Source organism: Neophocaena asiaeorientalis, unplaced genomic scaffold, assembly GCF_003031525.2.
Source record: "Neophocaena asiaeorientalis asiaeorientalis breed wild unplaced genomic scaffold, Neophocaena_asiaeorientalis_V1.1 scaffold1418, whole genome shotgun sequence".
NCBI classification, from domain to species: domain Eukaryota; kingdom Metazoa; phylum Chordata; class Mammalia; order Artiodactyla; family Phocoenidae; genus Neophocaena; species Neophocaena asiaeorientalis.
The window spans coordinates 27740-41083 of record NW_020173227.1 but is presented as its reverse complement, the minus strand read 5'-3'; the positions used below and the strand labels follow the sequence as shown (position 1 = coordinate 41083).

General features: G+C 51.0%; 2 protein-coding genes across 2 annotated transcripts in view; both read left to right on the top strand.

The window, feature by feature from the left end:
• CACNA1F (calcium voltage-gated channel subunit alpha1 F) overlaps positions 1-1056 on the top strand; it is a 22830-nt gene extending 21774 nt beyond the window's left edge. The window contains exons 45-46 of the mRNA XM_024745231.1: positions 357-554; positions 826-1056. Coding sequence (XP_024600999.1) covers positions 357-554; positions 826-1056 — 429 coding nt within the window. The remainder of the gene's footprint in view (positions 1-356; positions 555-825) is intronic.
• Positions 1057-2612: 1556 nt separating this feature from the next.
• SYP (synaptophysin) overlaps positions 2613-13344 on the top strand; it is a 12930-nt gene continuing 2198 nt past the window's right edge. Inside the window, exons 1-6 of the mRNA XM_024745230.1 lie at positions 2613-2656; positions 4719-4989; positions 7108-7298; positions 10022-10217; positions 11115-11306; positions 12516-12846. Of these exons, the coding sequence (XP_024600998.1) occupies positions 2613-2656; positions 4719-4989; positions 7108-7298; positions 10022-10217; positions 11115-11306; positions 12516-12842 (1221 nt within the window). The 3' untranslated portion in view covers positions 12843-12846. The remainder of the gene's footprint in view (positions 2657-4718; positions 4990-7107; positions 7299-10021; positions 10218-11114; positions 11307-12515; positions 12847-13344) is intronic.

Genomic DNA, 13344 nt, shown 5'->3' with positions numbered 1-13344 from the left:
GGCTAGGCTGGATTTATCAAACACACTACATATCAGGCCCTTCTGAAGAAGGGGGCACGTGTGAATTCACACAGTCCTCACTGTGCCTGTGAGGTGGGTACTGTTACTAGCCCCAGTGTACAGATGAGGAAACTGAGGCCCAGAGAGGCTCACTCAAGATCTCACATCTAGTAAGTGGCAAAGCTGAGATTTAAACCCAGGCCTTCTATGCTCTGAAATAAACCCAAGGCTGATGTATACCCATTCAATTTGACTCCAGTTGTGTTTGGGGGGTAAGAGGTAGGCACAGGAGTGATTCCTAGATCCTCATGCCCTACCCATCAACCACTATGCTCCTGATGTTTATTCTGGTCCAGGGTTCCTGGGCAACCCCTCCTCAGCGGGGCCGGCTCCTATATGCCCCACTGTTGTTGGTGGAGGAGGGTGCAGCAGGGGACGGATACCTCGGCAAATCCAGCAGTCCACTGCGTACCTTCACCTGTCTGCACGTGCCTGGAACCCACTCAGACCCCACCTATGGCAAAAGGGGCAGTGCTGACAGCCTGGTGGAGGCTGTGAGTCCAGAAGGGGAGGGGGCCGGAGGGATGGGAGAGAAGGGGAGAAGGTGGGAGCTTGAGGAGGAGGGTCCCCAGTCTCTGTGTTGTGTATGTAGCTATCCCTTTGCTCTGTGACTTCTGCTCAGCAAGATGTGTGCCCCACCGTCCCCCACTGACTTCCCTGCGTGCCCTCACGGGTTCATCACTCATCCACACCAACCCCTCTGTGCACACTGCTTCGACTCCATGCTGTGCCCTCTGTCAACACTGATCCCATCTGTGCCCCCAGGTGCTCATCTCCGAGGGCCTGGGCCTGTTTGCCCGAGACCCGCGCTTCGTGGCCCTGGCCAAGCGGGAGATTGCAGATGCATGTCGCCTGACACTGGACGAGATGGACAGTGCCGCCAGTGACCTGCTGGCACAGGGGACCAGCTCACTTTATAGTGACGAGGAGTCCATCCTCTCCCGCTTTGATGAGGAGGACCTGGGAGACGAGATGGCCTGCGTCCATGCCCTCTGAATTCCCATCCCTCCCCCACTGCTCAATAAACCTCCTGCCCTCCCTTCCTCAGAAGGAGACCGGCATGGACCACACCCCTGGATTTTGGTGTCTTTGCACTGGAGGCCTGGGGCTGCCCAGCGGTCCTCATCTATCCATCCCCTGTTTCAGCCCTGAGCCACTGCCCACACGCGGGTATTTCCAGAAACCAGGACAGCCGGGCCTGATTATTCAGCGTCAGGGAAGGAAGGAGGAGGAGGGGAGGCGGAAGAGGCAGCAGCCAAAAAAAGCTGGAGACAGAGTGGAGGTGGTGGGGGAAGGGAGGTTTCTGGACAGATGGAGGAAAGTGGAGAGAGTGAGGATGTGTGAGGGCTCGGATGAGGGGCGGGGGAAAGTCAGAGATTCCACAAGGGGTCAGGCAGATCAGACTGGGGCAGGACAGATGGATGGAAAGGAAAGGATAAGGAAACGTCCAGGAGAGTCCTGCCAGTAGAAAGGCCTGGAGGTTAGAACTAGCCTGGCATGTGATGTATCTTAGGCAGAGGGGTCCTCTGACAGCACGAGGAAGGGAGGCTAAATTGCGATCACCCCCACCTCCCCCCTTCTGCTTGTGAAAAAAGGAATCTAGGACTTCCCTGGTGGTCCAGTGGTTAAGACTCCATGCATCCACTGCAGGGGGGCACCGTTCCATCCCTGGTCGGGGGAACTAAGATCCCGCATGCCTCCAGGTGTGGCCAGAAAAAATAAATAAATGAGAAAAAGGAAATTTAAATTCATTCGTAAAAGACATGGGTGACAGAAAAGGGCGAGGCTCCTAGCCTGGGGCAACCCACTCAGGGCTTACCTGGCTCTCCTGAGACTAGCTAATAGTACCCCACTCCCAGATCCCAGAGATCCTCTCTGTTTCTTGCCCTACTTTTAGTCATTGCCCAACCTTTGGCGTCTCATTCATTCAGTGAAGGTTTATCGGGCATTTATTTTGTGCCAGGCACTGTTCTGGGTTTCCCTCAGCACAAACTGAGCTGGCTTAGACATGTGACGGCGGTTGTCCAAAGTGGTAGTCATCCTCACTCCAAAGGAATCGGAGGTGGTGTTAGAAGTGACACCGGATGCGGCCACCCCTGGGGAGGGTCTGACCGAGGGTCTCCTCCCAGCTCTCAGAGCAGGGGTTTCTCATTTGTCTAATTTGTGTCAATGGAACCAGGACTGAAATTTGAGGGAAGCCAAAATTGGAGGCTAGAACTCAGAATATAGAATTGCACTAGGTCTGGAAACAAAGGCTTGGAGTGGTTGGGCCGGTGTATTGTGGGAAAGTAAGTCATGGGCAGGGTAAAGAGAGTGAAGGGCGATTGCTGAGGGAGGAGGTGGGATAAGCCACCTGAGGGCAGATGATGCAGACCCTTGAATGCCAGTCCCCAACCCCTGGGATTTTTCCTGAAAGCAGTGGGGAGCCATGGGAGGGATTTGAGCAGGGGAGTGACATAGTTAACTTTGCATTTTAAATAGATGCTCTGACGGGTGTGCTGAAAACAGATGGGAGGAGGAAGAGACTGGGGATGCTAAATTTGGCAGGAACGATGGTCGCCTTAGCCAGGGGAGGTGGCAGAGGAGATGGTGAGAAGTGAGTAGATTCCAGAGATGTGTGGAAGGTAAAGCGAACTATTTATTGGGCCCTGTGCTAAGTGCATTACAGTGACTATCTTGTTTAATCAGTGCAACAATCCTCTAAGTACCATTTTAAATTATTTTACCTGTCCAAAGTCATACAGGAACAAATATCAGAGGTGAGATTCAAATTCAAGCAATTGAATGCCAAAACCCATGCTCTTCCCCTGAAAAGGCAATAACTGAAGTACCCATTACATATTCCATATTTGTGTGAATTTGAGTGTGAGTGTGTTTGTTTAAAAAACAAAAAAACATAGGTATACATTCAGATGGTTCAAAGTTCAAAAGTACAAAGGGGTGTAAAGTGAAAGTGTCCCTTCTCTCTGGAGGCAACCCGTTGTATCAGATATCTTTTATATAGTTATAGGATGCCGTACTGATAAGTTAGCACAGTGGCTAAGAGTAACAGGTGCTGGAGCCAAACTTCCTGGGTTCAAATCCTAGTTCCACCACTTACCACCTGTTCAAATCTTAGTTCTACCACCTACCAACTGTGTGACCTTAGGAAAATTCCTTCAGCTCTCTGCACCTTAGTTTAGTCAGCTATAAAATGAGGATAGTAGTAGTACCTGACTCATAGGGCTGTTGTGAGGATTGATTGATTGAGTGAGTGATGGCTGTATTGGGTCTCCGTTGCTGCACGCGGGCTTTCTCTAGTTGCGGAGAGCGGGGGCTACTCTTCATTGTAGTGCACGGGCTTTTCATTGTGGTGTCTTCTCTTGTTGAGGAGCACAGGCTGTAGGCGCACGGGCTTCAGTAGTTGTGGCACATGGGCTTAGTAGTTGTGGCTCATGGGCTTACTTGCTCTGTGGCATGTGGGATCTTCCCAGACCAGGGATCGAACCCGTGTCCTCTGCTTTGGCGGGTGGATTCTTAACCACTCTGCCACCAGGGAAGTCCCTGTTGTGAGGATTTAAATGAGTGATATATGGGAAGCTCACAGAACAGCCACAATTTAAAATGTTAGCTGTTCTCTCTATAATTGATATAATGCTTCCCTTCTCTTTGTACACAATTCCCACATAATTTGGTACCTTGCATTTCTTACTTAACTAAGTATCTTGGCTATCATTACACAGCTCCGTATTATTAGTAATGACAGCTACATAGTACTCCATTTTGCGGCTCTACCTGAGTTTCTTTAAACAGGCCAGCAGTAATGAGCATTTGGGGAGTGTCCACACTTTATAAACAGTGCTGCAGTGTATTATCTTATACATACTTCTTTTAGCACACGTTTGAATCTCTCTGTAAGACAAATTCCTAGAAGTGTAAACGCTGAGCCACATATATGGACTTATTAGTCTGCTACATTTTGCCAAATTACCCTCTACAGAAGTTATACCAATTTAACTTCCACTGGCAATGTATGAGAATACTTGTTTCTGGCCAACTGCTAATACTGAGCGTTATCAAACCTTTTATATTCACCACCCTCAAAGATGAAAAACAGTGTCTTAGTAGCTTTTATAGGCATTTCTTTTAGTATGAGTGAGGTTGAGCATCTTAAATTCCAGCTGTATTTATCCATTGGATTTTGCCACATGGCAATTGCCATTGACCTTGGTGGGCCTAGTTTTAGTAGCATGAAGGAGGCATAGTCCAACTAAGAGAGGACTAAGGAATAAACAGGATGTAAAAAGTTGAGAGTTGGAGTAGGCAACACTTTGACTAAGGAAGAGCGAAATAGGGGAAATGGTTGGAGGGGGAGGGTTTTTTTTTTAAGTGCTTAAAATGCAGATGAGAAGAAACCCTCAAGACCCTGAACCATGTTTAAATTGCAGGGACTTTGGGCAATGCCAATAACTAGCTGGGCGACCTTGTATAAGTCGCTTAACCTCTCTGGGGACTAATTTTCCTCACCAGTAAAAATGGGGCGAAGAGTCCCTACCACGTAGGGATGTTCTAAGGCTTAAATAAGTGAACACATTCAACAGTTCAGCAAACGGCCTGGCAAATTGTCCTACTGTAGGACCCAACGGCCCACCTCCCCAGATCTCTAGCTGTGTTTTCAGAGATAACGACCTTCTGAAAGCATTTTCACGGTTCCAGCCTCTGCAGCCTCTGGACTGGAATGGCTGCCTGCGACGTTTAGACACGGCCGCTGTGCGCAGGCGCGCGCGGCGAGCGAGGCGGGGGCGCGAGGGGCGGAGCTGCGGCCCCCTGGGCTGTTCCGACGATCGCGCACCGCCCCCGCCGCGCCCCGCGCCCGCCCTTGCTAGCAGGCGCCTCCCGCCCCCCGCATTGCTGATGCTGCTGCTGGCCGACATGGACGTGGTGAATCAGGTACGCGTTCCAGCACCGCGGACAGAGCCCGCCGCTGGCCGGCCTCCTCGCCGGGGTCGCTGCGAATCCGCCGACTCTAAGAGGTGGTGGCCAGAATCCTAGCAGCGGACACCCGGTCCCCGGCGCTGGGGCTGGGGTCTGCGGCAGGCGAGGGGAGGAAAGGGGAGGTGGAGAAAAGAAGGAGTGCGCCCTTTGCCGCAGCGAGGGCCGTCCTCACTGCCGCAGCGGGGGCCGCCAGAAACCAGTTCCTTACGGGCGACCGGGAAGGAAGAGGGGTCTTGGAGCCAGGGTATAGGCAAGGAGGGAGGGGAGGGGAGAGTAGAAGGAAGATGGGGGGTGCTGCAGATGAGCTAGGAAATAGAGCGACAGAAGGCGTGGGGGCGGGGGTGAAGGGGAGGGCTGACACCTGCCCCTTCCAAACAGAGATGGTACCCTGGTAGACGACCACCTCTTCCCCCAGAGCAGACCAAGGGGGACGATCAGTTTCGCTTCTCCCAAACCCCTAGTCCCCCTTCCCCCAGCACATATGCAGTGAAGCCATGTCCTAGCCCTCCTCCACCTTAATCAAATCAGTCCAGACCCTCTCTGCCATCGAACTCTTCTTCACCACCTCAGAACCTCGCCCATCTCTAACCAGGACTAACCCCTCCCCATCCTCATCACCTCAGACACCCCACCACCGTCATCTGACTCACCTTTACCGCTGCAGATCCCTCCCTCATGCTAGCAAACCCGACTCCCTCCCTGTTATGACTCACCTTCACCATCCAAGACCCCTTCCCCCACCCTAATGAACCCCAACTCCTTCCTCACTCTCTCCACCCGATCCCCTTCACCATCTGACTCACCTTTACCTTTTCAGACCTTCTCCCCTTCCCTAACTAGTCCTGACTCCATCCCCATCTTACTCACCCCTGACGCCCTCTGCCATCTATCTCACCATCTCCCCAGACGTCCCCACCAGCCCTGAACCCCGGGGACCTTCTCTCAGAGACCCTGAGCTCACACCTTCCCCAAAGTGTCACTTTCTCCTTTTCACCGCCTCTCCAAATGTCACTCCCTCCCAGAGATCACATGCCTTATCCCCAGGGGTCATTGCCTGGTGGCCTTGTCCCTAAGTGGAAGATTGCGACGTCCTACTTCCTCTCCTGAGGGGAGAGAGGGGCAGGGGAGGTGGAGACTGAAGCTGGTTGCTGCAGGGAGAGACCCAGAGACAGTGAAGGAGACAGAGAGAATGGGAGATTGGGAATGATGGAGACAGAGATGGAAATACCAGGAAAAAAGTGATATGGAGATGGGAGAGAAACAAACAGAAAGAGACAAAGAAAAGGGAGACAGAGAAAGATGCACAGAGAACAGAGGTGCAAAGAGAAACAGACACAGGAAGAGAGGAAGAGAAATGCGGTGGGGGAGAGAAAGAGACAGAGGGAGAAGAAGAGACCCTCCGGGAAAAGAGAAAAGGAGAAACCGATAAACAGAAGGAGAGGCAGGAGGGAGACAGAGAGAGCACCGTAGAGATAACGTCAGAGACAGAGCAGGGAGATAGAAACAGACAGACCAAGAAACAGAAAGACACACACACACACACACACACACACACACACACACACACACTCACACACACACACACACACTAGAGAAAAAAAAAGAGAAACACACACACACACACACACACACACACACACACACACACACACTCACACACACACACACACACACAAACATTCAGAGAGAGAGAGAGAAGAAGCAGAAAGAGACACACATAGATACTAGAGAGGCAGAGAGAGAAACAGAGATACAGAGAGACAGAGACATCTGAGAAAGACAAAGACATATTGAGAAACAGAGACAGAGAGATACCGAGGGAAAGAGACACAGAGAACAGAGACAGGCAGAATACAGGGAGACAAAGACAGAGACAGAAATAGACAGACAGAATAAGGGGAACCAGAGCATTATTGAGAGGTAGAAGCCAAGAGAGACACTGGGAGAAAGACTGGAAGAGATAGCCACACCCCTCTAATCAGCTTGTCCTTGGGCCTCGCTGAGCCCTGATTAGGGGGTGGGGGTGGGGACCAATCCATCTGCTGCTGCCTATGCTGGGCCCCATCTGTCCAGAGGAGGGCAGCCCCATCCCACGTGCACACAGGCTCACCGTGGCCATCCCCATCCCTGCTGCCCAAGGTCTTTGCCATCTTCGCCTTTGCCACATGCGGCAGTTACAGTGGGGAGCTCCAGCTGAGTGTGGACTGTGCCAACAAGACCAAGAGTGACCTCAACATCGAGGTCGAATTCGAGTACCCCTTCAGGTGTGCCCCCACACTAGCCCACCCCTGGGATCCTGACAGACCTGGGATGGGGGTGGGGGGTGGGACCAGCCAACACCTCCTCCCCAGCGGCTCCTGCCCAGCCCCAACCTCGGGAGACCACACCCACTCAGATCACTGCGCATGCACTGAGCACCTACCTTGTGCCTGGCACTCCTCTGGACATCTAGGACACGTGGTGACCAAGACAGGCATAGGCTGTTGCCCTCTGGCTGTGTTCTAGTGAAGAGGAGGGGCAGGAGACTGGCAATAAACAAGATTCAAAATTTTATATATATATATATATGCACACATATGTATATCCTTAAGGCAGTAGGTGCTCAATTAATGTTAGCCAATATTATTATTTAATTCCCATTTGTTCATCCCATACACAGTTTTTGAGAACCTATTGTATGTCAGGTACTGCTGAAAGTGCTGGGGATATAACAGTGAACAAAACAGACCAAGCTCCCTACCCTCATGGAGCCAACATTATAACAAATAAACAAATGACTAAAGAGGATAATTGCAGATTGGGAGAAATCCAAGGAGGGCATCTTCATGCAGGGTTTTATGATAAAGAATAATGAGGGGGTGCTGCTTAGCCATGGGGAAGGATTAAGCCAAATTAAACAGTTCTGAGAGTTATTGAGCTCATACCGTGTGCCGGGTGCTAGGTACACAAGAGTGAGCACAAGCAGGCAAGGTTGCTGCACTCATGGAGAGGCTTACCTCCTAGGAATGGGAAGACAGAGACCCACAGACACAATTTCAATAGAGGCTCCTGAGGCTCCTCCACTACTAGGACAAATCACATAACTGCTCTGGGTCTCCATTTCTTCATCTGTGAAAGGGGATAATAATACCCACCTTACAGGGATATGATAAATATTAAATGAATTAATACTTGTAAAATGCTTAGCATAATGCCAGGCACACAAGAAGCGCTCCATAAGTGTTTATTAAAATAAGGAAAATAAATAAGTTTAAAGGACTCAGGAAAGAGATCAGGGATTGAGTTGGAAATTAGGGATTTTTGAGCACTAAGGGTAAATATAGGCTCAGGGGATCACCCAGGGTGAGAGGCAAGACTGAAGAGAAGATAGGCCAGCGCAGGGCCTGAGCAATAATCAAAAGAAAAGGGGGCACCAGGGAGGCGTGGTCTGAGAGGCTGGGGAAGCGGGGGATGACAACCAGGGATCCACCAGTTCACAGAAGCCAAGAGAGTTTGGGGAAGGAGTGGGAACTGCAGCATGGGATACTGCTGAGAGCAGGCCCTTTGGGGATCTAGAAGACCAGAAAAATCTGTGGACACCCCAACTCCTCCCATGTCTAGGGCCTCGGGTGCTGAGGATCTGCCCTTCACCCCCAAGCCTCCCAGGGGAAAAAAATCTTTGCCCTGTGTCCCCCGACCAACCCTGCCACTGCCCCAATAATCCCCCCCAAAGATCCCTCATTCCCCCTAGAAACCCAGAAACTTAAACCCAGATCCAACTCCTAGCTCCATCATTTAGCAGCCATGCAGCCCTCTGCAAGTAACTTAGCCTTGCAGAGCTTCGGTTTGTTCATCTGTAAAACAGGTATAATAATGCCTGCTTTAGAGATTTCTGGGGGAGGGTCATTAAGTGAAGAAATTATGTAAAATGCTTAGAGGTGATCAATAAGTGTAAGCCCTTCCCTTAGGGCCTTTGCTATACAAGGGCACTGACACCATTTGGATCCTGCCCCCCAACCTGAGGCCAGATCTCTGGGACTTCACCCTGCTCTTTCTCTCCACACACGTTCCTCCTTATGACCCCTCTTCCATCACACCATAGGAAAGGCCTTAGCCTCACAAGCCTTCCCAGTCTACAGCTCCCCCCCACCCCCGCCCACACCTCACATACACGAATCCTGTTCCAGCATCCCTTCTACCCTCCTGTCTTTCTGTCTGTCTCCTCCTATTTTATAGTCCCTGGGCTCTCCTCTGCTATGTACACATTTGTTTTTCTCTTGGGGACCTGAAGTGAGGTGGGGAGAAGAGTCAACATGACGTAGGGGGAAAAACACAAGGTTCAGATTCCAACTCTGTCATTCCTATACAAGCTGTGTGACTTTAGGCAAGTTAATGCATTTCTCGGAGCCTCTGTTTCTGCCTCCATATACTTTATTTAATAAACATTTATTGAGCGCCTACTATGTGGCAGCACTGTTCCAGGCCTTAAGGGTACACCACTGAACAAAACAAAGGAAAAAGCCCTGCCCTCTTGCAGTTACAACAAAAAACAAGGAAAAAAGTAAAATACATGGTATGTCAGATGGGGTATCACAGCTACAGAGAAAATGGAGCAAAGAAGGGGGCTAAGGAGTGCTGGGAGGGAATGGTTAGATTTAATTAAATAGATCAGGGAAGACCTCACTGAGAAGGTGACCAGTGGAGCAAAGCTTGAAGGAGAAGAGCATTCCAGTGCAAAAATCCTAGGGTGAGAGGGTGCCTGGTATGTTCTATGAATAACCAAGGGGCCAAAGTACCTAGGTTGGAGTGAGGGCTGAGTAATACCTATTTCACCAGCATGCTCTCAGCAATCAATGAAATGTGACTGGTACACAGTAGGTGCTCGTGAATGGTTATTTCCTCCTCTTCCTGGGACCTTGTCAGAATCTGGGGGAGACCCATGACTGGGCAGGGGGGAGGGGAGGGAGTTCTTAGGGCCTGGGCCACACCTGCCCACCTCTCTCCACAGGCTGTACCAAGTGTACTTTGAGGCACCCACCTGCCAAGGGGACCCTAAAAATATCTTCCTCGTGGGGGACTACTCCTCATCGGCTGAATTCTTTGTCACCGTGGCCGTATTTGCCTTCCTCTACTCCATGGGGGCTCTGGCTACCTACATCTTCCTGCAGAACAAGTACCGAGAGAACAACAAAGGGCCCATGCTGGTGAGCTCCCACAGCCATTCGTATGCATACAGGGGCCAGGGGACATGGAGCCTTGGGGACACAGCCATGTTCAGAGGCCACGTCAAATCCCAGACAGGCCCACATGCAAGCGGCCCTGATAACAGCCGCACACATTACTGCTGCTGCTATGAGCATCAGAGACACCGAATCAGAGTGACAGGGACACACCCACAGCCCACACAGAATCCCAGACACCTGGAAACTTGCCACCTCTCACAAAACCCTACAGTCTAGATGAAAGAAAGCAGCACACAGAGGTTCATTGTGACAATCATGCTTGTCATCACACCACACAGACACACTGATTCCTACCCAGCTGTACTCATACACCCTCATCCCAGACACAAAATGACACAAATTCCCACATTCAGATAAAAGTGGAAAGACACACTACTTTCCACAGATTTGGCAACCATCTTGTTCATTGTGACAATCATGCTTGTCATCACACCACACAGACACACTGATTCCTACCCAGCTGTACTCATACACCCTCATCCCAGACACAAAATGACACAAATTCCCACATTCAGATAAAAGTGGAAAGACACACTACTTTCCACAGCTCTGGCAACCATCTCACAGAATCACACACACACACACACACACACACACACACACACACACACACCCCACATGCCACAGTCACACTCCCACACCCTCTGTCACATACACATACATGCACAGACAAGCCCAAGCTAGGAGGGCCACCTTCAAGTGGGTGTTGGGGGCTTCAAGAGCTGGAAAGGCAGGGGAGAGACAAGCCTCTTCTGGGAGACACCCCTCCCAAGAAAGCCTGTGATCTGAGGAGGCCCCACAGCCCAGCATGAAGCAGCCCACTCATGGTGCCATCTCCCTCCCCCCTGCCCGGCCTAGGACTTTCTGGCCACGGCAGTGTTCGCCTTCATGTGGCTGGTTAGCTCGTCGGCCTGGGCCAAGGGGCTGTCAGATGTGAAGATGGCCACGGACCCAGAGAACATTATCAAGGGGATGCCTGTCTGCCACCAGACGGGGAATACATGCAAGGAGCTGAGGGACCCTGTGACCTCTGGCCTCAACACCTCGGTGGTAAGCCCTGGGAAGCTGGCTGGGCCAGCTGGGGAGGGTCGCTGGGAAACTTAGTCTGGCATGGGGAGTGGTGGAGAGAGAGAATGAGAGGAGAGTTCAGAGGAAATCCAAGAGGGCTCCCTGGAGGAGGCATGCCAACAACAGAGCCTTGTAGGATGAGATAGCAATTGTAACCACTGTGACACCACAGACTGTCCCCAAAAGGGGAACGTGAGACCTTCTGTCCAGTTAGGTTTGGGAGACCTGGATCACAGGCTCAGCCTAGTCATGTAGAATCTCTGGCAACTCAGTAAGTACCCTCTTGGGACCTGTTTCCTTATATGCAAAATGAAAGAATAACTTGAAATGGTTCCCGTATGGACGCCCCCTACTGGCCAGAGTCAGACTGAGCTCAAATCCGAGCTCTGCCACTTGCAAGCTCTAGGACCTGAAAACTAGTTACTCAGCCTCTCAGGCCTCAGTTTGAGCATATAAATTGAAAATAAGAGGTCCTGCTCCAAAGTTAAGTAGTGAACTAATAACATACAAAGTGCTTAGAAAAGGGCCTGGCACGTGGTAAGTCGTATACAAGTGTTACAGATCCTCAGATTCCAACTCTTTTTTTGTCAATTGCTGGCTACGACAGATCTAAGATCTAAGCCACTAAGCCTCTGTGCACCTCAGTTTCCTCAGCTGTAAAGTGGAAATATTACTTTCTGTCCCCAAATTGAATTACATTGTATATATTTATACAAATGTATATATTTGTTTTAATATAAAAGCGTATATTTATATACTTTATACATGGGTATTTATACATATATTTGTATATACATATGTATGTGTATATATGCATCCATTAGCGGTATATCTACATATTTAATAAAAATTTATGCTTAGCATTTACTATATATTACAAAATTAGGTTTACTATATTTTGTACATGTATAAACGTGTATATATGCAAATACATAAACACATATATGCAATACTGATATATCTCAACATCCCCGGGAATCTGAATTCTAACACGCCCCACGCCCCCCTCCCCACCAAGGTGATTTTTGTGCACATTGACATTCATGCGCTGGGACTCGGAGGGTCAGGGTCTCGGAAACCACCACTATCCGGGCGCCCGCGAATCCAAGCCCAACGCAAGCGGCCTCGATGTTCCCCGGGGCCGCCAGGGCAATGGGCGCAGGACAACAGCCGAGCTTTGTCTCCCCGCAGGTGTTTGGCTTCCTGAACCTGGTGCTCTGGGTCGGCAACCTGTGGTTCGTGTTCAAGGAGACAGGCTGGGCCGCCCCATTCCTGCGCGCTCCTCCCGGCGCCCCCGAGAAGCAACCGGCGCCCGGGGATGCCTACGGCGAGGCAGGCTACGGGCAGGGCCCCGGCGGGTACGGGCCCCAGGACTCCTACGGGCCCCAGGGCGGCTATCAGCCTGACTACGGGCAGCCCGCCGGTGGCGGTGGCGGTGGCTACGGACCTCAGGGCGACTACGGGCAGCAAGGCTATGGCCCTCAGGGTGCGCCCACCTCCTTCTCCAATCAGATGTAGTCTGGTGAGTGACAGACAGGCGGGGCGGCCAAGGAGGGTTCATGATCCTTTCATGGGCGGGTTAGTGAGCCAATAGGAGTAGGACACTGGCCGGACAGGTAAGGATGGGAATTTGAAGGAGCCAATAGAGAGGCGGAGCTACGTGCTAGGGGCGAAAAACTAGCCAATGGTGGAGAGCAGAAGAGTGGTGTTTGAAAATGGGCAGAATGAAAAGCCAATGGGAGAGAGGTAGAAGTGCTGCTCTGAGGGAAGGGCGGGGAGAGAGAAGTGGGCAGAGCAACCAATGAAAGGAGGGAATAACAGGAGGACTTGCGTAGTGGGAAATCCGCTGGGCGCAGGAGCCATGGAGGGAAGAAGATGTGGGTCTTATCCAATACGTTATGATAAGGCCAATAGATGATGAGGGTAAACGGGCTTGGATCATGAAGGTCAGACAAGATCACTAATCCGAAGGAAGTGACAGATCCGCCACCTCTCCGCAACCCTGGAGGCGAGGGAGGTA